The 24647-nt window shown below is 41.7% G+C and overlaps 1 protein-coding gene across 1 annotated transcript; it reads left to right on the forward strand.

Moving 5' to 3' along the window:
• Window positions 1-596: 596 nt before the first annotated feature.
• Window positions 597-24384, forward strand: MTNR1A (melatonin receptor 1A). Its single transcript, XM_068971826.1, has 2 exons — window positions 597-828; window positions 23516-24384. The coding sequence occupies exons 1-2, from the start codon at window positions 597-599 to the stop codon at window positions 24382-24384; spliced, it is 1101 nt and encodes a 366-aa protein (XP_068827927.1).
• Window positions 24385-24647: the final 263 nt, after the last annotated feature.

Below are 24647 nucleotides of genomic sequence, written 5' to 3' on the forward strand. Positions count from 1 at the left end.
TTTGCGGAAATGTCCCAAAGGGGACACTGTTTAATGGAGCATGGAAGGGTCCCTGGACCAAAGAGCAACAACGTTCGTTCCTTAAGAAGGCGCAAGGACCCTGTGGGAGAAGGCGAGGGTGGGATGATTTGAGAGAATAGCATTGAAACATGTATATTACCATATGTGAAACAGATCGCCAGTCCAGGTTTGATGCATGAGACAGGACGCTCAGCGCAGGTGCACTGGGATGACCCTGAGGGATGGGATGGGGAAGGAGGTGGGAGGGGGGCTCAGGATGGGGGACCATGGCTGATTCATGTCAATGTATGGCAAAAACCAATACAATATTGTAAAGTAATTAGCCTCCAATTAAATTTTTTTTTTTTTTTTTTAAAGAAGGCGCAGGGTGCCCTTGGCACGCAGGCGGCGGCCCGGGCTCCCCGCACGGGGGCGCTGTCCGCACAGTCAGCGGCGCCCCGGGAGGCGCCAGGTGTCCCGGGCGGGGCGGCAGGTGCGGAGTCCGGCCGCAGCGGGCCGGGAGCCGGGGTCATAAAAGGCGGCGGGGCGGGAGCTCGACGCTCTGGGGATCCACCGGCGCCGGCCCTGCCAGCGCGATGGCGGGGCGGTTGTGGGGCTCGCCGGGCGGGACCCCCAAGGGCAACGGCAGCAGCGCGCTGCTCAACGTCTCGCAGCCGGTGCCCGGCGCCGGGGACGGTGTGCGGCCGCGGCCCTCGTGGCTGGCCGCCACCCTCGCCTCTATCCTCATCTTCACCATCGTGGTGGACATCGTGGGCAACCTCCTGGTGGTCCTGTCCGTGTATCGGAACAAGAAGCTGAGGAACGCAGGTAGGGACTCTCACGACCCGGCAGGCTGGACAGGCAAGCCCCCAGCTTTCCCCGACGGCAACCTCTTCCCCGTTCGGCCACCTTTGCAAGCACGCAGCTGCCTCGAGCTATCAACTGGCTCTTTTCCTAGAAAGTTTAAACTTTTTTCTTAAAACCTGGGGCCTTGAGTCATATTTAAAAATAGAGACCGAAGTACTTTTTCTTGAACCAACTAAGAAGCCTTCAATTTCTAAGAGTCAGATTTTCTTTATTTTTTGGAGGGGGGGACCCACTGTACAATTTTCAGTTTCTGAGCTTTATTAGATTGAGAGAGACCACATACAGGTTGCAGAAAGTTCCTTTCAAATCAGATCAATGAATAAATCAATTGCTTGGTTTGACATGTAACCGATTTTTCCCAGCTTTGTTCAAATATGAGAAAATAGGTAAGCTGGCAAGGTGATAGGGAAAGTATTTTTAGTTTTGTTGTCAGGAAGAGTTTTCGGTTTTTAGCATACAAAGAAGAACCAGACACCTATATCTGCTTGGAAAAGTGACTATTATTCTCCCCTCGTTAAACAAATTTGCATTTTAAACATAGTGATGTAATAAAGAGGGTGTTTTGATATACTACACTACTAGAGCTAACTTTGTGCTTGAGTTAAACTCCATTTTTTTTTCTCCAACCAATGAATTTAAATTAGTTTATCCTTGGTGGGAGCCCCAGAACAATTTGTCTGTAGGACACTGGCTATTTGGACCTCTAAATGATGACTAGATGGCTACTTCTGTATTTGGAGGCAAACTTTTAGGAGCTGGGGGTGGGGATGGGAAGGAACCATGTGCTTACAAATTTGTTAAAAGCAGTATTTTTGTTCTAAATGGTAGCCAGTCAACAATTTGATTTTGTTGAGTTCCTTTCTGAGAGGGCTCACTTTTTTCTGTAATGCTTGGCACTGTCCGTAGTTTAAGAATTAATCAACACTTGGTAATATGAATTGAATTGGAGTTGGTCCATTGAATAGCCTCACTTCACTGACTGGCTGAAACGAGATTGCCAAAAGGAATTCTGCCTTCAGGAAGAGGCTCCTAGAAGAAAATGTAGACTGTAGCTCCTTGACATTGGTCTTGGCATTGATTTTTTGAATCCAACATCAAAAGTCCAGCAAAAGCAAAAATAAACGAGTGGGACTATATCAAACTAAATGTCTTCTATACGGCAAGGGAAGTCATGCAAACTGAAAAGGCGTCCTATGGAATAGGAGAAAATATTTTCAAATTATATATCCGGCAAGGGGCTAATATCCAAAGTCTATAAAGAACTCATACAGCTCAACAGCAAAAAACCCAAGCATCTGATTAAAAAATGAGCAGAAGATCTGAATAGACATGTTTCTGAAGACATCCTGGTGGTCAACAGGTATAAAAGAAGATGCTCACTATAGTTAGTTGCCAGGGAAGTGCAAATTAAAATCACAATGAGACAGAACCTCACATCTGTCAGAACGGCTCTCATCAAAAAGACAAGAGAGAACAAGTGATGGTAAGGATGTGGAGGGAAGGAACCTTTCTACACTGTTGGTGGGAATGATGATGCAGCCACTAGGAAAACAGTATGGAGGTTCCTCAAAAAATTTAAAATAGAGCTACCACAGGATTCAGCAATTCCAGTTCTGGGTATTTACCCAGAGAAAGCAAAGCACTAACTTGAAAAGATGTATGCACCTCTATGTTCATCGCAGCGTCGGTTACAGTAGCCAAGATATGGAAGCAATATAAATGTCCACTGACAGCTTAAAGGATAAACAAAATGTTATGTAAATGCACAATGGGATATTACTCAGCCATACAGTAGAATCCTGGCGTGCTGCAGTCCATCGGATGGCAAAGAGTCGGACACGACTGAGTAGCTGAACTGAGTGGATACAGTGGAATGAAATCTTGCCATTTGTGACAACACAGATAGACCTTAAGGACATTATGCGAAGGGAAATAAGTCAGCCAGAGAAAGACAAATAGCATATTATATCTCATACATGTAAATCCACCCCCCCCCAAAAAAAAAAAAAAAACAAAACAAAACCAAGCTCATGATGCAGAAAACAGATTGGGTGTTGTGGATAGATTGCCGGAAATGGCTAGAGAGGTTGAGACAAATGGGTGAAATGTTTTTGTTTCCTTTTTTTAAGTTAAATGGAATTTAAAAAAAAAAAAAAGAGGATATGAGACCAGTGCTGTGAGCCTGGTATGAGAATTCTCTGTCATATCCCAGGAGCAGAGTTGAGAAGCCTGCTTTCTCACCAGGACTGATTTCCTGCCAATCCCTACTGCACCATGGATCTCCAGGTTCTGGGCATGCTTGCTCTGATTATGATGGGTTAATCTGCAGTGCAATAGTCTCATTGCATTAGTGATCGTTTTGACTCCTTGGGTTAGGGTTTAATAACAGGACTTTGCTTTCAACCCTAAATTGTCAAGTAGGGTGTAATTCTCGGATCTTTCTCCAAGAGCTTACCTCACTTCGTTGATATCAACAGTCGTAGCACTTGGAAAGTTTGAATCCTACAGAACCTTTCATTAAAAAAAAAAAAAAATATCCACATGCCTGGCCCAAGTGTACTTCTTTATGCTTTACGAAAAAGAACTTAGACAAGGTGCTGTCCCGTCACATTGCTTTGTATTTTGATTGTTTGCTGAGCAATTTTTTTGATAGAGTTTATAAAACATTGCATTCCTGGAGCTAACTGGGAGACAGCCCTGTGGTGAGCTTAAATATTTGATACTTCTATACTTTTATAATTGGGGATTTTTATTCAAAAGAACCACTATTACAATTCAAACTATTTGAGGTTTTCTAGAATGAATGGTGGGCTTTCCAGGTGGCTCAGTGCTAAAGAATCTGCCTGCCGATGCAGTATACACAGGAAATGTGGGTTTGATCCCTGGTTCAGGAAGGTCCCCTGGAGAAGAAAGTGGCAACCACACCAGTATTCTTGCCTGGGAAATCTCAAGGACAGAGAAGGGTGGTGGGCTACAGTCCACGGGGTCACAAAAGGGTCGGACGTGATTTAGTGACTAAACAATAACAGAATTGATGGTAATATGAAACAGTGATAGAGATCACTGATTCAAATATGAGTTTTGGGATCCTTATGAAAAACTATAATTGTATAGTCCTTCAATTTTATTTTATTGGTATTAAGGATTAAAAGATGGATAGGAGAGAAAGGAAGAGGTGAGATAAGAAAATAAGAATGCCGAGGGATCTTAAACTTTGAACTAGGACTTTCTTTTGGGAAAGTGGTATAATGGCATGATTGTGTAAGCTTCCCTCCTCCTGTTCATCAGAACCATAACAGATGCAGACACGAACCCCAGCCAGCCACCAGGATCTTAGGTGCTGACAGACTGTCTGCTGGGCTCCTGTCCAAAATTTGATATTAAGAACCAACAGTATCGTATTTGCATCTTCTGGGCAAATTTCATAGTGTAATGGGAAGATTTCTGCACTGAAACATCGGCATTCATACTTGCTAACTACCTTGTGATCTAAGAAATCAGTTAAGACATCCAAGCCGCACATTTCACGTTTGTCAAATACAGAAAATATCTAATCTTTCAGCCTCACAGATTGTTGTGGTTACCTAGTGAGATGATGCATTTGGAAAAGGATACTTTGCAAACTTTGCGTGTGGAAAATGATGCATATGTTGAAAAGCATAAAGCATGTGTAATTGTGTGTTTTTTTCCCTAGGTACACCTAACACAGGCATATTCCAGTTTGTTAAAATAAGCTGTAGACTTATGACTTCACATTTTTCTACATACATGTTGTACTTTATAACTTTAGGTTAAAAAATAAAGCAAGATTTATTTATTTAAAATTTAATTATCTGGAAGTATAACCTCTATAGAAAATAGGCAATAAATGGAAGTAAGCAAAAGTAATGAGCTCTCACCCATGGCTGATTTGTTCTGCACTGGAGCACCACAAACCTCTGAGGCTAGTATCTGCACCCTCATAAATTATAAGCAGTGAGTTAGAAGGAAGATTGACACATATAAGGGAATGGTACACTTGGCAAACAGCATGGGTAGAAACAGACTCATTAAAAAGCAGGTCTGGAAAGCTGAACAAGCACAGCCTTTTATGGGAACTTTGTACAGAAACAAATAACTGCCCAGCATTAACCGATCTCGAGAAGAATAGAGCGCAATGATAGATTTGTTACCTATGACCCTGAGCCATCAAGGAAAGACCTGATCACATTCAGGATGTTCTGCTTAAGAAGACAAGGATGCAATTGTTTAGGAAGATACCTTTCTAAAGAGGTTTATTATTTTTCAGTTTGGTGCATAGTGGGGTAAACGTTCAGTAGAGTAAAAAAAAAAAAAACAAAACAAAACTTTCCCAGAGTGACTCCAAGACTGGGTGATCAACACTGGTATTCCACTCCCACACTTGTTTCTTTCAGATCAATATTGAACATTATTCCTGTCTATCCTGTGTCACCACATGGAAGGGCTATGCAAACTATGGAGAAAACATGGAGCCTCTGCCTTGACTTATGAATTTTAAACTTGGATGCTCCAGGGCTGGTCTTAAGATGCTTTTAGGTCTTAGCAATGCCTACCTAATATTATTTTCAAATTCAGGTATAGCTTAGTAAAATGCATAAAACATAAATGTACAGCTCGGTGTGTTTTAACATATTTATTTACATAAGTGACCATCACTTTTGGGAAATGATTTGAAATAAGGGTGGCAGTATTAGTCACAGCTTGAACTAGAATTTATGCAGAATCCAAGTACTGGAAACCACCACCCTGAAGTTTTTCTGTCATCTATGAGCAGATTGTTGCCTGTGTTGAACTTGACTCTGCTTCTATCCTTTGCTCAGGCCATGAAGGACAGTGCTCGCTGCCGTCTCTGTTAACTTTGACCACACTCACCATCTGGTCATCAGTTCTGCAGCCCGGTCCCAGTGAATGTGTTCATAGCTGCTTGATTGAGCCCTTGACCATTCTCATCACCTGCGCTAGCTTTTCTGCCTCCTTCCCCTCCTTTCTCTTTTTGTTTGCCTTCTCTTTTCTTCTCCATTGTCTTTTTTTTTGCTCTTTGGTCTCTGATTTTCTTCAACCACATAATTAGATTCAGTCACTTAGTAAAAGTCATACCTGAATCTTTTTTTCCTAATTGTGTCTGTTGAGCATCAGCAAAAAATAGCCCTGAACTTATAAGTGTGTTGTATTGTACAATTTCACTTCCCGGTGGCTCAGATGGCAAGGAGTCTACCCTCAATGCAGGAGACCTGGGTTCAATCCTTGAGTCAGGAAGGTCCCCCTGGAGAAGGGCATGGCAACCCACTCCAGTATTCTTGCCCAGATAATTCAATGGACCAGGGAGTCTGACGGGCTATGGTCCATGGGGTCACAAAGAGTCAGACATGACTGAGTGATTAACACACTATGGATTTCTTAGAAGAATATTGTATATGATATTTTGGTTCTTATGCTAGCTAGTCCACAAGAGCATGGCTCAAATAATCTTCAGAATTGCTAGATCACCTGAACTCATGAGCTTCTGTAAAACAACCTGCCTTGTCTGAATTCTGAGCCTCTTGGGATCCTGTGAGGATGGGAAAGAGTGATGTGGGTCAGAGCTTCCCTTATTAATTCAGAAATGTCAGAAGAGGGTTCGGGTTCATGACGTGATGATAGACAGTGGATTTAGAGTCAGGGATAGGGTGGAAATAAGTATAAGTATGTGCAGCTGCTCGTAAGTTGAGAGCTCCTGTGTTGGAGACCAGTAAATCAGATCCTATAGGGAGGTGTGGAAGGAGCTTGGGAAGAAAATGTGTCCAGAACCGAGGCTCTGGGCCTTCTTTCCTGAATGGATCTGTGTTTATCCATAATCTCTTTGGACTGTTTGCACTTCAGTAAATTGATGGACAAGATCTCTGAGTCCTTTCTGATTCTGAGTCCTTTGATTTACGTGATTATGAAACTGACTACAAAGCTGGGAATCATAGTGCTATGAAACTGACTAGACTGTGTGTGTAGATGGTGATAATTGGTGCCGTGGTTCTTACGAAAGTATGCCTCACTTGTCCTAAACTACCTGGTTCATTTGTCATATATTGACTGGAGGAAAATATCTTAATGACATCTTGTTTCCCCACTTTATCTCCCAAGAAATGTTTACAAATCTTAGAAATTTTCCATATGGTTTTCCCTCCTTGGAAGAGCATGAAGTGACCAACTACCCAGAATAATCCGAGCCTGTTCTGATGGGCCTCTTTCTGGTTGCTGAACAATGGGTCACTTCTCTGGGGCATAATGAGGTTCTCATGAGTTTGGGCAGAATGAGCCAGGGACACATATGATGAGCTGACCAGCAGAGTATGTGAACAAGCAATCCTGAATGCCTCTGGGTGGGCCATCAGGGAGAGATGGGCCCCTCCAGGCCTGTCGTGACCCTTTCAAGCTGTAACTACTCAGGAGGAACGGCCTCAATAGATGGCCAGCCTGGCCATTCAGTTTGCAACAATGCACACCTGGAGAACAGCGGGTTCACAGAAGCAAACGCTTCCCTCTCACGGAGGCGTTCAAAGGCGGATGTTAGAAGTGGTTCTAAAAGAATCAGTCTCTCCCGCAGTATCAATTTGGAATGTCCATGTAGAGGTCATGAAAGTGGCTTAGTCACATGGTTTCCTGGTGATTTAAAACCCAGAGTTCTGTGGACTCTTTAAAGCCAAAGAAAAACACAGCAGAATCTAAACTATATATGAACTAAGTGCCCGAATCCAAAAAGGAAAATAAAAACAACTCATTTTCAACACTTCTGAGTCATTTTATCTTTTCGGGAACTTTCTTTAAAAAAAAAATTATTCATTTCGCTGTGCCAGGTCTTCGTTGGGGCATGCAGGATCTAGTTTTCCTAACCAGGGATGGAACCCAGGTCCCCTGCATTGGGAGCATGTAGTCTTAGCCACTGGACCACCAAAAAGTCCCCAGGAACTTTCTTTTTCTTTTTTTTTTAAAATAAATTTATTTAATTGGAGGTCAATTACTTTTCAATATTGTATTGGTTTCTTTTTCAATACGCATTCATTCTGCACCTTACACTCTCTTCCCACTGTCAATGATGCTTTCCTGTGATATGCTGAATATCCATGACATCAGGTATAAGGTAACTAAAATAGTAACAAAGGCCTAGATTCTAGGATATACAGTATTCCTCACTGATCTGTCTGGTGTTTTTAATGGTAAATCTAAACCTTTTGTAATAAAACCAAAGCCTCCTTTTTATTACTCTGGTTCATACGCAATTTTGCAAAAACCACTGGCCATCTTTGGTCAACATTTCCATTTAACACATAAATATTTTATAGCATCCATATCAAATTACCAACCCCGATTATTAAAGGAATTCAGCTTTTCAACCCTACCATTCTATTTTTAAGTTATTTATAAATTTGTGTTTGAAGTGCTTTTCAAGCTTGAGAAAAATTAAAGCAGGAAACTGCTGGAATTGTACTTCGTGTCACACTTTCACAGACAGCAAATTTGGTCCAGTGTCTGTGGATAAAGTGGAAAAATAACTTATTTGGAATGTCTACTGCTTTGTACTTACAATTTATACAGCAATTTACAGTTTTCAAAGTACTTTCCCACATTTTGTTTTATTTGTCCTTATAACAGCCTCCTCAGGTAGATAAAGGAAACTAAACCCCCAAATTCATAGATAAATGATCAGTATTTCTTATCTCAGCACACAGCCCAATGTAGCACAGTGGAAGGCGCACGGCAATTAGTGTCAGAAGACTCAGGCTGAGTCTTGTATTTGCAATACTTTTATTTGTGGTATGTTTAGAGCCCAGTTTTTTAATGTCTCTAAACCTCAGCTTGTCCATCTGTCCAGTGGGATACTTATCTCACAGGGATGCTGGGAGGAAAAAATTAGATTCTGCCCACCCATCCACCTATATACCTATCACTTTGAACTCATAAAATACTTTATAAATAAAAGTATTATTATTTTATCCCTGGTGGCTCAGATGGTAAAGAATCTGCCTGCAATGCAGGAGACCCTGGTTTGATCCCTGGGTCGGGAAGATCCCCTGGAGAAGGACATGGCAACCCACTGCAGTATTCTTGCCTGGAAAATCACTTGGAAAGAGGAGCCTGGTGGGCTACAGTCCATGGGATCTCAAAGAGTGGGACACAACTGAGCAACTGACACTTCTTTTTGTGTTAGTAGTAGGGTGTATTCTGTGAGTAGTTCTTCTTAGGTTGTTTTTATTTATTATTGCTCAGGGTTTTTTTAACCTATTTTTAAAAAGAAATTGGAGGCTATGCATGGCAAGAGATGTAATGTCAGAAATTGAAGATTTAGGATCTAATTCTCCTGCAGCATCATGCAAATTTATGGAAATTCTCTGATGCCTCAGTTTCCCCATTTGTAATGAACATTACCTTTCACAGCAAAGTAGGGCTGAGATTCTGATTATTTCAATATCTACCCTCTGAGAGACTGATTATCTCAATAGCCAAACTGTTCTTTAAGTTAAAATGTATTAGTCCTGGAAGCTACGAAAATTTTCTCAGACAGTATGTTATTATTGAGAAAGTTATGATCTAATTTTTATGTACAAACTTGTAGAATGGAGAATGATTTCAGGCTAATGAAGTTAATGTTTAATAAAATCCCTAATCTGATGTATTTCTTCTCAGACTGTTGTTTTCTTCCTGTTATTCTCCACGATGTTTGAAATTATTGACTCAAGGCAATATGTTACCTTTAAAGATATTTTATTGATGTTTTCCTTTGCATGCTTAGGCATTGTTTTTTTTAAGTATTTTAATATGGAACTTTGAATTTTTCCAGACTTGTCAAATTCCCTGGAAACATTAGGGCAGTGGTTTTAGATTCCTAAATACATGATTGAATTTGGGTCCACATGGCTAAATTTGGATCTTGCAGTCTTCCCGTCATTCAGTCTCATAAGAAAGCAGTAATTTTCAGCATTAAATTAATCATGGATAAGATAGAACTTACTTTTGCCAGCTTTCAGAATCACTCTTCTCTTGGCAATTTAAAAAGTCAACCAAGGATAAAATATAAACCTTCTGCTTTTATTTATCACTAACATTTGAGGGTTCTGCTTTTTAAAAAAAAAAAAAAAAAAAAAAACCTGCTTTGAAAAATGTCTGCCTTGGAAGTCATTTTAAATCTCCATTGAGCCCCCAAGCTTGTTTTGCTCATTCTTTATTAACACCTTTGAAAAATAAAAGCTAGAACATTTGAGGTGAATAGTAATGGCAACCCACTCCAGTACTCTTGCCTGGAGGGTCCCATGGACGGAGGAGCCTGTTGGGCTGCAGTCCATGGGGGTCGCTGGAAGTCGGGGACGACTGAGCAACTTCACTTTCACTTTTCACTTTCATGTATTGGAGAAGGAAATGGCAACCCACTTCAGTGTTCTTGCCTGGAGAATCCCAGGGACGGGGGAGCCTGGTGGGCTGGCATCTATGGGGTCGCATAGAGTCGGACACGACTGAAGCGACTTAGCAATAGCAGTAAGATCATTACAAGGTAGCTTGAATTTCCCTATTTTTCCTACATATTTTTTCAGTTGTCTAACAGAAATGCCCTATCTTCTAAAAAAATAAATACACACACTAAGGGTTTTCTAGGCTACTAAAGAGGCCATTAATGGGTTGTTTTTAAAGAAGCATTTTTTGCATGTTTAGGACATTGCATGGTGTCATCAATATTATCCATTCTCATTCACAAAGTTGATTCCTTAATCAGCAGCCTAATCTTCTCAACTTTCAAATAGGTTAGTTGACCTGAAACCAGAGGACTCTGGATGATAGCTCAAGGAAATTTAGTGAAATTTAATAATGCTGCAAATGAAGGATAAACTTTTGGGTTTCCTTATTGACGTCCTCTAAATTTTTTTTTCTCCCACAGAGCTGTACATTTTTGGCAACCACACTGAAGATATTACTCTTAGAGAAATGGACAAAAAGAAAAAAAAAGCATCTACTTGAGTCTGAATACTATTTAGACTATTTTAGGGTGAATTTGAGTTGTTGAGCTTATGGCTTAAAAGGATGCTTACTTGCTTTGATGTTGAGCACTTTTGGTGCTGATTGAATTGAGTATTTTTTAAAATAAGTATTTACTGAATACCTTCAATATGAGACAGAATACAAATCCTTGTTGGTTGTCAAAATGCAAGCCACAATGCTAAGCATATGTAAAACATGGCTCCTATTTCAAGGTCAACAGATGACCTTCTCTCAGTTCAGTTCAGTACGGTTGCTCAGTCATGTCCGACTCTTTGCGACCCCATGGACTGCAGCACACCAGGCTTCCCTGTCCATCACCAACTCCCGGAGCTTGCGCAAACTCATGTCCATTGAGTTGGTGATGCCATCCAACCATCTCATCCTCTGTCATCCCCTTCTCCTCCCACCTTCAGTCTTTCTCAGCATCAGGGTCTTTTCCAATGAATCAGTTTTTCGTATCAGGTGGCCAAAGTATTGGGGCTTCAGCTTCAGCATCAGTCCTTCCAATGAATATTCAGGATTGATCTTTAGGATGGACTGGTTGGATCTCCTTGCAGTTCAAGGGACTCTCAAGAGTCTTCTCCATCACCACAGTTCAAAAGCATCAATTCTTTGGTGCTCAGCTTTCTTTATGGTCCAATTCTCACATCCACACATGACTACTGGAAAAACCATACCTTTGGCTAGATGGGCCTTGACTGACAAAGTAATGTCTCTGCTTTTTAATATGCTGAATAGGTTGGTCATAGCTTTTCTTCCAAGGAGAAAGTGTCTTTTAATTTCATGGCTGCAGTCAAGGTACTTTTAAAATTTTGTTCTTTTATTTTCAAATAAAAACAAAACATGAAGTATAAAGGTGTAAGACTCAGAACATGTTATATAACAGGAAAACTTTTCAAGTTGATTGGTAGGTGATAGCTGGAGCTTAAAGTAGTCATGAGCATTTTTAAAAGTGTTACCTCAGGATGAAAGAGTAGAGGGTAATAAACAGAGAAATGTGACATTTCCTTTAAGGGCAAATCGATGAGAGAACATCAATAGAGTCAATAGTAAGAGTCAAGAATAGAGACAAAAGCAGAGCTTTGAGGAGAATATATTGGCCCCATATCTTGTGAAAAAGTTAATATAGCCTGAAGAAATACCTATTGGGGAAGGTTCAAGGACCAACCTGCTAACTTAAATTCATAAAAATTTTCTCATGTATCTATTAAATGGCAGGTAATAAATGTTTATAATCAATGATTTGTATTTTATCTTATGTAATTTTCTGAAACACTTAGGAAATCAAAACTCTCTTGTGATCTAGAAAGGGATAATGTACTTTTATCTTCCATACATTCAATTTCTTTTTTTTTTTTCTTTACTTAAATACTCATTGGGTGTCTCCTAGGTACAAAGTCTAGGATAATATTGGAGCTTGGGACATAGTTCTTTGGCAAAACAAACAGTATTCCAGTTAAATAATTTTAAGGTTTGGTTTACATTTTAATGTATACTTTAAAAGTTTTATTTGCTAGTTTTTTTGTAAGTTTTAATTTCATTTGTGCCCTTTTTACTTGACTTATTCTACTAGTGACATTAATTATTTCCTCTAGTTAGAGTTTGAAGTACTTTCAGTTATTCTCATTCTTTTACCAAATAAGCTTTTTAAAAAGGTTGCTACATGTAATAAATAAATATGTTTATATTTCATGCATATACTATATAGGTGTATGCTTTTTAAATATTCTCTAAGTACATCAAAAAAAGAACCAAATTTTGAAGTTTTAAAACTTAGTTTTATGAGAATCTTATAGTTCTGTACTGTTAGCATTTTTTATTTCTCATTTAATTTTAGCATATAAAAGGGCAATGATATGATTGTACCATTTCTAATATTCACTTATTGGCCACCTTGTGTGGCACGTGAAATCTTAGTTCCCTGACCAGGAATCAAACCTGTGCCCCTTGTGTTGGAAGCACAGACTCTTTACAGATTCAACCACTGGACCACCAGGGAAGGCCCACCAGTTTTAATATTGACAGGATTTTTTTTTAAATTTAGCAATTTAGAGTTCTTCTCTAATTAAATAATGATATTATTAAGTGGCATTAATTTGTCTACTAAAGCTGGCGTTTCCCTGAGACCTTCAAAACCAGGAAAGGTGTCTAAGGAAATAAAGACTACCCCCAATGGCTCAATGGGGAAAGAATCTTCCTGCTATGCAGAAGACACAGGAGACATGGGCTTGATCCCTGGGTCAGGAAGATCCCCTGGAGAAGGAAATGGCAACCCCCTCCAGTATTCTGGCCTGGAAAATCCCATGGTCAGAGGAGCCTGATGGGCTACAGTCCATCGGGTTGCAAAGAGTCAGACATGACTGAACTAACACACACACAGCCCAAGTAGAGTTAATAGAATTTTTTGATTGCCTTTTTAAAAATGTTGTTCAAGTATTCCATTTCTGTCTTTAAAGTTTCATCCTTCATTCTGTGATATAAAAAATAGTGCTGCTGCTGCTAAGTCACTTCAGTCATGTTTAACTCTGTGTGACCCCATAGACGGCAGCCCACCAGGCTCCCCCGTCCCTGGGATTCTCCAGGCAAGAACACTGGAGTGGGTTGCCATTTCCTTCTCCAATGCATGAAAGTGAAAAGTGAAAGGGAAGTTGTTCAGTCATGTCCAACTCTTCACAACCCCATGGACTGCAGCCTACCATGCTCCTCTGTCCGTGGGATTTTCCAGGCAAGAGTACTGGAGTGGGGTGCCATCGCCTTCTCTGAAAAAATAGTGCATATGTGAGTAATTTGTAGTCAGTGTAAAGATGAAAGACTGGATCAACACAGCTATAATATGGGTATTTACATATTACAGGTGTCTCCCCCACCCATCCTTCTAAGAACAGAATGACCAGATCTAGAAAATGAGCAGAATCCTTAAGCAAGATTTCACACCTTTAAAAACTCAAAATTGAGCTAGGGCAAGAGGGTCAGGTGTATTACCTTTTTATTCCTCGTCCTTTTTTTGTTTTTTTGTTTTTAATTGAAACATAGGTGATGTGCAGTGGTACGTTTCTGTACTATATTCCTTTATGTTGAGCTCCTTATGGTGTTCTTAGTCTCTTTTATTCTAGAGAGGCTGTATTTATCTAACAGTTAAGAGCAGCTAGTCGTCATCTGTATTCACAGTGTTGCTGCTGCTGCTGCTGCTGCTGCTGCTGCTGCTAAGTCGCTTCAGTTGTGTCCGACTCTGTGCGACCCCATAGGAGTCCGAATTAAGGAGCAGAATGGGGAGGTGCAGTTCAACAGAGAAAGAGACCGAAGACCCAGGAAGGAAGGAGGATGGAGGTGGCCAGAGAGCCAAGCTGTCCTCACATGCAGCCGTGTATTGTAGGAACAGTGTCTTCTACTATTCAGGCAAGGTAGTCTAAGGATAGGTCTCCTGGGAACAGGGTGTTAGGTTTCAGAGACTTTACGGAGGATGAAGGCTGAGAGAAGGGATCAGGAAGAACGTCACTGATGACTGGAGAGAAGTTTGAGCAACGTGGTGTGAGTAGCACCCAGATATTCTAGAAAGTGAATTTAAAATTGGTGGAAAGGAAATAGAGGGACAGCCTTGCTTGAAAAATTGGAGGGGAGAGGAAGAGGCTGATAGCTGGAGGGAACAGGAGGGTCAAAGTAGGTTTGTTTGGGGAATTCCCTGGTGGTCCAGTGGTTAAGAATCCACCTCCCAGTGCAGGAGAGAGACACGGGTTCTATCCCTGATTCGGGAAGATTCCACATGCTGCAAAACAGCTAAGCCCGTGCTCCACAACCAGAGAAAAGCCAGCACACCTCAGCAAAGACCCAGCGCAGCCAGAGAGAAAGTTTTAGAAAGAAAAGCAAACGAAGCAACTGACAAACAACTAATCTCAAAAATATACAAGCAACTCCTGCAGCTCAATTCCAGAAAAATAAACGACCCAATCAAAAAATGGGCCAAAGAACTAAACAGACATTTCTCCAAAGAAGACATACAGATGGCTAACAAACACATGAAAAGATGCTCAGCATCACTCATTATCAGAGAAATGCAAATCAAAACCACAATGAGGTACCATTTCACGCCAGTCAGAATGGCTGCTATCCAAAAGTCTACAAGCAATAAATGCTGGAGAGGGTGTGGAGAAAACGGAACCCTCTTACATTGTTGGCGGGAATGCAAACTAGTACAGCTACTATGGAGAACAGTGTGGAGATTCCTTTAAAAACTGGAAATAGAACTGCCTTATGACCCAGCAATCCCACTGCTGGACATACACACCGAGGAAACCAGAATTGAAAGAGACACATGTGCCCCAGTGTTCATCACAGCACTGTTTATAATAGCCAGGACATGGAAGCAACCTGGATGTCCATCAGCAGATGAATGGATAAGAAAGCTTGGTACATATACACAATGGAGTATTACTCAGCCATTAAAAGAATACATTTGAATCAGTTCTAATGAGGTGGATGAAACTGGAGCTGATTATACAGAGTGAAGTAAGCCAGAAGGAAAAACACCAATACAGTATACTAACGCATATATATGGAATTTAGAAAGATGGTAACGATAACCCTGTATGCGAGACAGCAAAAGAGACACAGATGTATAGAACAGTCTTTTGGACTCTGTGGGAGAGGGAGAGGGTGGGATGGTTTGGGAGAATGGCATTGAAACCTGTATAATATCATATAAGAAGTGAATCACCAGTCTAGGTCTGATGCAGGATACAGGATGCTTGGGGCTGGTGCACTGGGATGACCCAAAGGGATGGTATGGGGAGGGAGGAGAGAGGGAGGTTCAGGATTGGGAACATGTGTACACCTGTGGCGGATTCATGTTGATGTATGGCAAAACCAATACAATATTGTAAAGTAAAAAAAAAATAATAAAATTAAAAAAAAAAAAAGAAAAGCGGGCTTATTTGCCTGGAGTAGGCCCCTTGCAAGGTGACAGAGATCCAGGCAAGAGCCAGGGCGGATGAGACGCTTCCTCCAGCCCTGGTGTGCGTCTGCTCCGGGGAGCCACCTTTTATGAAGCTGAACGCTGTTTATCCAAAGCCAAGCACATTCCGTGCGTTCTCTTGCATTTTCACCATGGCTGTTAGTATCATGACTTATTACATATGAAGAGACTGAGGCTTTGATTTACCCGAGATCATCTAGCAAGCGACATAGTCAGGATTTGAACTCAGGTGTGGCTTGTTTTGGAGCATCTGTTCCCTCTGATAATCTAAAAAGACACATTTCTGAGATACAGTCCTTTGAAGTTCAAGAATGTAAGACAGGGCCAGTGAGCTTTGATGTGCAAAATAAGCCTTCTGCCTTCCCTGTACTGCACCCTATCACCTTCAACATCTCAACTTTCTGCTGTCCTACCCTTAAAGTTTAATAAACACATTGAATTTTTTATATCATCCAGGTTTATAAACAGAGTCTTCATTAAACCAGATTTCTCAGAGCTGAAGTCTATGGATTTGCTACTTAAAACAAATGAGAAATGTTTCCAAGAGTAGCTGAAGCTCATCCCCCCCACCCCATTTTAATTGATCTTTACCAGTTTGATGTTGAAGTCCAGACACAGCAGGGTTTTTTTTGGGGGGGGGGGCGGTGGTTGAAAAAAATCATTATGAGCAATGAATTCAAGTGAGTCTCTAATTGTGCTCTGCACATGGGTGAAGTCCAGGCTGAAAACGAAAGAGGAATGAATATTGGTCTGTTGAGAAACTCAAATTCGGGCAGATAAGAGCACGCAATTTCTGCTCTGGACAGGTGGTGTTTAGAGAGTAGGGATGTATTTGTTCATCCAGGAAACTGTTCTTAGTACCTGTTATGTGCCAGGCACCTTGCTGTCAGGGAGGATTGAAAGATTCCTTCTCACAGTCCTGAATCTCAAATACAGCCTTAGAGGAAGACAGACCTCCACGCACAGGTGGAGGTGAGATGTAGGAAGCATGTCCACCCCTAGTGAGGATGAAAGAATTGAAGAGTGATGCCAAGAGGCATGCAGAGTCTATAACTTGTACCCAAAGAGGTTGGTTGCTTGGTTTATAAGATGGCATAGAACTAGCTCCTATTTTTCCACCGAGAAGCTGATGACTTCTTTTGAAAACCACCCAGGCTCATCATGGAGCTGAAGGTCTGTCTTATTTTGCCTAAAAGCCAAAGTTGAGAACAAGATCAGAGGTGTGGTGCTCACGCTTTGTAGAAAGTGTGCACTCAGGAGGGAGCAGAAGTAAGTGAGAGAAGGCGATCAGGCAGGGAACGAGTCAAGCAAGGGTGGGATTGCTGGTGAAGCCTAGACTTGGCCTGACCATGAGGCAAGGGCCTCTAGGAGTAAATCCAACCATGCAGTTGTCACCACTCGAGACAGGAGGGCTGGCCTTTGTGCACCAGGGTCAGCTGGTCATTCATTGTTCCACTAAGGGCATTTCTCTGGAGAAGGGTGCAGCTGCAGTAAACGGAAGCACCCAGCACTCATCAGAGTTTCCGGGATAAATGCGTTTCATTTATATACACTGAAGATGCCATGTTTATCATGAAGAGTTGGCTCACATGACTGTGGAGGCTGAGGCATCCCGCAATCTACCATCTGAAGCTGGAGGCTCAGAAGAGCCAGGGCAGAGTTCTAATCTGAGCCTGAAGACCTTTGAGTCAGGAGTGTCTAAGGCAGAAGTCCCAGTCCAAGGGCAGGGGAAGACCGAGGTTCCCGCTCAGTAGATAGCCAGCAAGACTGAGTTCTCCTTTCCTCCAAATTTTTGTTTTCTTTAGGCCATAAGTGAATTGGATGATGCTCATCCACACTGGGGAGGGCCTCTGCTTTACTCAGTCTGCTGATTTCAATGTACTTTTTTTGAAACACCCCTAGAGACACACCCAGAAATGTTTAACCACATATACCAAGGTAGTGTCAAGTTGACACATAAAATTAACCATCCCACGCCTGAAGTTCACAGACAAAGTGGTTGAGAAGAAATGATGGATGTCAAGAGGGAGAGTGAGGTCAGACTTGAACCTTGGAGGAAGGACTGGAACCCCGTAAGCCATTAACAGAGATTATTTTAAATTTCAGAGTGCATCACTATGCTGGTTGTATGGACTCCTCAGTTAAGTTCAGTTGCTCAGTCGTGTCTGACTCTTTGTGACCCCATGAATTGCAGCACACCAAGCCTCCCTGTCCATCACCAACTCCCGGAGTTCACTCAGACTCACATCCATCGAGTCAATGATACCATCCAGCTATCTCATCCTCTGTTGTCCCCTTCTCCTCCTGCCCCCAATCCCTCCCAGCATCAGAGTCTTTTCCAATGAGTCAACTCTTCTCATGAGGTGGCCAAAGTACTGGAGTTTCAGCTTTAGCATCATTCCTTCCAAAGAAATCCCAGGGCTGATCTCCTTCAGAATGGACTGGTTGGATCTCCTTGCAGTCCAAGGGATTCTCAAGAGTCTTCTCCAACACCACAGTTTAAAAGCATCAATTCTTCGCGCTCAGCTTTCTTCACTAGGTGTCTGTAAAAGCAGATAGGTTGTATCTATCTGGAGTTACCCAGAGCTGAGATGGAAGAGATGACCTTACAAGGTGTCTAACTGTGAATACTCTTATCTGGTAGAATTCTTAAATGAAAACTAGGAACTCTCTTTCCTCCTCCTCCCTGTCACACCACACAACACACACACACAACACACACACACACACACACACCCCAGCTGTGACAAAGCCTCTAGCTGAGCTCCCCAACAACAACATCTGCATAGAATCTAAGGGTTCATTTTTTTTTTCTTATCCTCCTGTAAAATAGGATCATTTCAAAGAAAAGTAAATGAATCATTTGATTATGGTAATTATTTGAACAGAAAAGAAGCATAATCACTATAAAATAAATGGAGCAGAGGATTAAAGCCATGAAAGAAATTTGTGACATCACTTACTATCTTATTTTAAAACTTAAAAATCTATATCAAGCCCATTTGTCATCATAACGTTCTGGGTAAAAATGTACTGTTTTGACGACAATTTAATTTGTAGCTGAGTTTCATATATTCTACTCATTTTTAAGGTATTAAACATGCTGAGTCAAAAAATTTATTGAAATATGCCCATGTTAGAATTTAAACATTTCATTGGTAATTGAAATTGAACTGTGGGAAAGATAAATTTGTATTTATTGCTTCAATTTGGCTTAGTATAACCAATCTTCAAAGAAAATTGTTTTCATGACAGTCTATCTGAAATTCCTACTTACATGCGAAACCTTGCCTTTTTTAGTCACTGCAGCTTTCTTCACTTCCTTGCAGCATTTTTCAGGATGGAATAAAATTTTTCAGACAGAAAACTCACAAAGGTTATTTTATTTCAGATGTTGGGAGAAGACAATTTAATTTACTTCCTTGAACATTAGAGCAGAAGTCTCAGCTGGGTGCTACTCAGGATACAAATATCAGGCAGACAATCTCAGGGGACAGCAGTGTAGACACAGAGGAGAGCCAAGTTTACAAGTAAATGTAATCAACACAGAATACACACCAGTCTGCCTGAAACGTTCTTCCCATTCTGTCCAGCCCCCTCCCTGCCTCTCTGTCTTGTCTTCTGTATATACTCATATTGTACTTCTTCCTTCTCTTTTAAATTGTGTTTGTTTTTCTAAGATTGAGGGTCGGAGGAATCCTGACCATTCATTCTCATTTCCCCAGAACCTATTCATTTAATGCATTTTTACTGAATGGAATTTATTACAACGTTTCCTAAATTGAAAGATGTAAAAATAAAGTGATTTAGGAATCTTCAGAAGAGAAAGCTCTTCCATGTGGTGGGGCAAACAAGTGAAGGTTCTAAGCATTTCTTTTAACACAGACTGGGAGGGATGGGGAGCAATGAAAAGTTAGATGAGGAGCTGCTCAGGGCAGAAGAGTATGAAACAAAGGAGAACAAACCACACAAGTAAACACAGTAAGTCCCCTGCATATGAGCCTTCAAGCGGCAAACTTTCAAAGATGTCAACACGTATTCACACGTCCAGCCACCTAAGTTAGTTCTGTCTAAGGAGGCACTGATAGCTTTTGAGACACAGGAGCTGAACATAGAATGGTACACAAGCGTTGTAACAGCCTTTCTTCCACAATGTGATTCAGCGCTACTGTGTTATCTACGGTGAGAACAAAAAGAGCTACTATCCAGACAACACAGGATCAGTTTTTTCAAGAGGGGAGATAGAACCGAATCCAGCAAGGAACCAGAACCTGTACGATCCAATCAGGCCTGAGTGAAGTTGCAGCTTGCCCTCCGTCACCTACTGCTGACAATCGGCTGTACCATCTCCCACCTTCTCTCCCCCGTCCTGTCAGTAATTCATTTTGCCTGTTCACATGATGACAGCCCCTGTGTGCCAGCTGTTGTACTACTGTATTTTTCAAAGTACTGTAAGATTCAGTTCAGTTCGGTCACTCAGTCGTGTCCGACTCTTTGCAACCCCATGAACCGCAGCGCACCAGGCCTCCCTGTCCATCACCAACTCCCAGAGTTTACTCAAACTCATGTCCGTTGAGTTGGTGATGCCATCCCACCATCTCATCCTCCATCGTCCCCTTCTCCTCCTCCCCTCAATCTCTTCTAGCATCAGGGTCTTTTCAAATGAGTCAGCTCTTCGCATCAGGTGGCTTTAGCATCAAACCTTCCAATGAATATCCAGGACTGATTTCCTTTAGGATGGACTGGTTGGATCTCCTTGCAGTCTAAGGAACTCTCAAGAGTCTTCTCCAACACCACAGTTCAAAAGCATCAATTCTTTGACACTCAGCTTTCCTTATAGTCCAACTCTCACATCTATACATGACTACTGGAAAAACCATATCCTTGACTAGATGGACCTTTGTTGACAAAGTAATATCTCTGCTTTTTAACATGCTGTCCAGGTTGGTTCCTTCCAAGCAGTAAGCGTCTTTTAATTTCATGGCTGCAGTCACCATCTGCAGTGATTTTGGAGCCCCCTAAAATAAAGTCAGCCACTGTATCCACTGTTTTCCCATTTATTTGCCATGAAGTGACAGGACCGGATGCCATATTATTTTTCTGAATGTTGAGCTTTAAGCCAACTTTTTCACTCTCCTTTTTCACTTTCATCAAGAGGCTCTTTAGTTCTTCTTCACTTTCTGCCATAAGGGTGGTGTCATCTGCATATCTGAGGTTATTGATATTTCTCCTGGCAATCTTGATTCCAGCTTGTGCTTCTTCCAGTCCAGCGTTTCTCATGATGTACTCTGCATAGAAGTTAAATAAGCAGGGTGACAACATACAGCCTTGACGCACTCCTTTTCCTATTTGCAACCAGTCTGTTGTTCCATGTCCAGTTCTAACTGTTGCTTCCTGACCTGCATACAGGTTTCTCAAGAGGCAGATCAGGTGGTCTGGTATTCCTATCTCTTTCAGAATTTTCCACAGTTTATTGTGATCCACACAGTCAAAGTCTTTGGCATAGTCAATAAAGCAAAAATAGATGTTTTTCTGGAACTCTCTTGCTTTTTTGATGATCCAATGGATGTTGGCAATTTGATTTCTGATTCCTCTGCCTTTTCTAAATCCAGCTTGAACATCTGGAAGTTCACGGTTCATGTATTGCTGAAGCCTGGCTTGGAGAATTTTGAGCATTACTTTACTAGCATGTGAGATGAGTGCAGATGCAAGTGAAGAGTGCAGAGTGAAGAAGACGCTTTGGCATTGCCTTTCTTTGGGATTAGAATGAAAACTGACCTTTTCCAGTCCTGTGGCCACTGCTGAGTTTTCCAAATTTGCTGGCATTTTGAGTGCAGCACTTTCACAGCATCATCTTTCAGGATTTGAAACAGCTCAACTGGAATTCCATCACCTCCACTAGCTTTGTTCCTAATGATGCTTCCTAAGGCCCACTTGACTTCACATTCCTGGAGGACTTCACATTCTAGATGAGTGATCACACCATCGTGATAATCTGGGTCGTGAACATCTTTTTTTGTACAGTTCTTCTGTGTATTCTTGCCACCTTTTCTTAATATCTGTAAGATTAAAAATGTTTAATTTTTTTGTGTGTTTGTTTTTTATGTATTTTGGCTTCCTTGGTGGCTCAGATGATAAAGAATCTGCCTGTAAAGCAGGAGACCTGGGTTCGATCCCTGGGTTGGAAAGATCTCTTGGAGAAGGGAATGGTAACCCACCCCACTATTCACCCCTAGAGAACCCCATGGACAGAGCTACAGCCCATGGAGTCACAAAGAGTTGTGCATGACTGAGCGATTAGCACTTTTATGTATTATGTGTGTGAAAAGTATTATAAACCTATTACAGTACACTACTATGTAGCCAGTTCTACCAGTTGGGTGCCTAGGCTAACTATGTTGGACATGCAAGCAAATTGGACTTAAGAATATGCTCTCGGGACAGAACTTGTTCATATATAGGGGACTTAACTTTAACATACTTGTAAAAGAGCTTGTAAAATTTGACTGGAGTATACTTAAACTTTAAAATATGTTGAATTATTGTGTTCATATAAAGTTGTTACGTACCCTGATTATCTAGAGTTTAATTTTTCCACCTTAAGTTGTTTATAAAATCTAAAAGCATTTCTCCCTTTTCCTTTGGATTGAGGTGAGAAAGTTGTAGAGCATTTATTGATCACCTATCATGTGCCAGACACTGCTCCGTACTTGACAGAGATGGCCTCATTTAGTGCTCATCATACCCTGTAAAGACAATGCCATCATTATCTCCACTTACAGAAGAGGAAATTAAAGTTTGATGTAATAATGTAACTTGCCCCAGTTAGACAGCTAGTAAGGGGCGAAGCCAATATTCTAACCTAGCCGCTGATAATAGGATGCTTTTTCTCATATGATATAGATGAGGGCCCTCTGTTTTCCAGGAACAGGAATTTGAGAACCTTTGAAGAATTAGAGAGAGATAAAAGGCCTGGAACTTAAGAAAGTCCTGCCTGGCTTGAGGTAAAAAAAAAAAAAAAAAAAAAAAAAGAAGCAATATGAGGTTTCTCAGATAATGTAGATGATTCCAGAATAAAAGATGTGATGGGTGTATCCTGAACTCAAGATATATATATATTTTTTTGTTTGTTTGTTTGTTTGTTTGTTTAAAGCGCAAGAGAAACCAAGGAGTTAAAAGAGAACAGTTTTGACCACAAAACATGCCTTATTTGGGGAATCTGGGAGCTTGGGAACAGTGGAGTTGATCTGATAAGGACAATGAAGAGCTCAGTTCTCGGGGAAATGGCTTCCGCTTCTTTTAGAATGCAGCAGAAGCTGCCACCCAAGTGGCAGTCCCAGCTCTTTTTTAAAAACTGTGAAAGAAAACCCATGCGACCCGCGTGAAACTGGCCCTAACCACAAAGGAAATGGCAGCCCACTCCAGTACCCTTGACTGGAAAATCCCATGGACAGAGGAGCTGATGGGGTTACAGTCCATGGGGTCGCAGAGAGTTGGGCACGACTGAGCGACCAACACTTCTCACTCTCTTCCGATAACTGTGATGTCGGGCCATCCAAGCAGCCGACACAGCTCTTTCTTGAATACCTGTGAAAGAAAACCCATGCAACCCGTGTGAGACTGGCCCTAACCCATGTTTTCTAAACCTTTCTCTTTTAGGGAATGTGTTTGTGGTGAGCCTGGCAGTTGCAGACCTGCTGGTGGCCGTGTATCCGTACCCCTTGGCGCTGGCGTCTATAGTTAACAATGGGTGGAGCCTGAGCTCCCTGCATTGCCAACTTAGTGGCTTCCTGATGGGCTTGAGCGTCATCGGGTCCGTTTTCAATATCACGGGAATTGCCATCAACCGCTATTGCTGCATCTGCCACAGCCTCAGATACGACAAGCTGTATAGCAGCACGAATTCCCTCTGCTACGTGTTCCTGATATGGATGCTGACGCTCGTGGCGATCGTGCCCAACCTGTGTGTGGGGACCCTGCAGTACGACCCGAGGATCTATTCCTGTACCTTCACGCAGTCCGTCAGCTCAGCCTACACGATCGCCGTGGTGGTGTTCCATTTCATAGTTCCGATGCTCGTAGTCGTCTTCTGTTACCTGAGAATCTGGGCCCTGGTTCTTCAGGTCAGATGGAAGGTGAAACCGGACAACAAACCGAAACTGAAGCCCCAGGACTTCAGGAATTTTGTCACCATGTTTGTGGTTTTTGTCCTCTTTGCCATTTGCTGGGCTCCTCTGAACTTCATTGGTCTTGTTGTGGCCTCGGACCCCACCAGCATGGCACCCAGGATCCCCGAGTGGCTGTTTGTGGCTAGTTACTATATGGCATATTTCAACAGCTGCCTCAATGCGATCATATATGGACTACTGAACCAAAATTTCAGGCAGGAATACAGAAAAATTATAGTCTCATTGTGTACCACCAAGATGTTCTTTGTGGATAGCTCCAATCATGTAGCAGATAGAATTAAACGCAAACCCTCTCCATTAATAGCCAACCGTAACCTAATAAAGGTGGACTCCGTTTAAAAATGCGGAGCATGAATGGCAAGATCTGAACACTGCTCCAAGCCTTACTCATTTTCATTCCCTCTTGGTAGATGCCTAGAAAAACAACGTGGGGGAGAAAGCTTACAGTCTTCAGAGTTTGTCCCTATATGTCTGAGCTAATGTGCTGTCAGCATTTTGAACAAGTCTCTGGTTCTACTTACCAAGAGAAACAGAACATACCATGAGTTATACGTTCATTGAAGAGTGTAGTTCAGGGAACAGAGTGGGAGTTAATTTTAAGA

The sequence above is a fragment of the Capricornis sumatraensis genome, chromosome 4 (assembly GCF_032405125.1).
Source record: "Capricornis sumatraensis isolate serow.1 chromosome 4, serow.2, whole genome shotgun sequence".
Taxonomy (NCBI): domain Eukaryota; kingdom Metazoa; phylum Chordata; class Mammalia; order Artiodactyla; family Bovidae; genus Capricornis; species Capricornis sumatraensis.

What these genes read in the sequence shown, in the direction of transcription:
- MTNR1A (XM_068971826.1), top strand. Translation starts at nt 597, where the DNA reads ATGGCGGGGCGGTTGTGGGGCTCGCCGGGCGGGACCCCCAAGGGCAAC. An exon ending in CAAGAAGCTGAGGAACGCAG is followed by an intron (nt 829 to 23,515) that starts GTAGGGACTCTC and finishes TTTCTCTTTTAG; the next exon opens with GGAATGTGTTTGTGGTGAGC.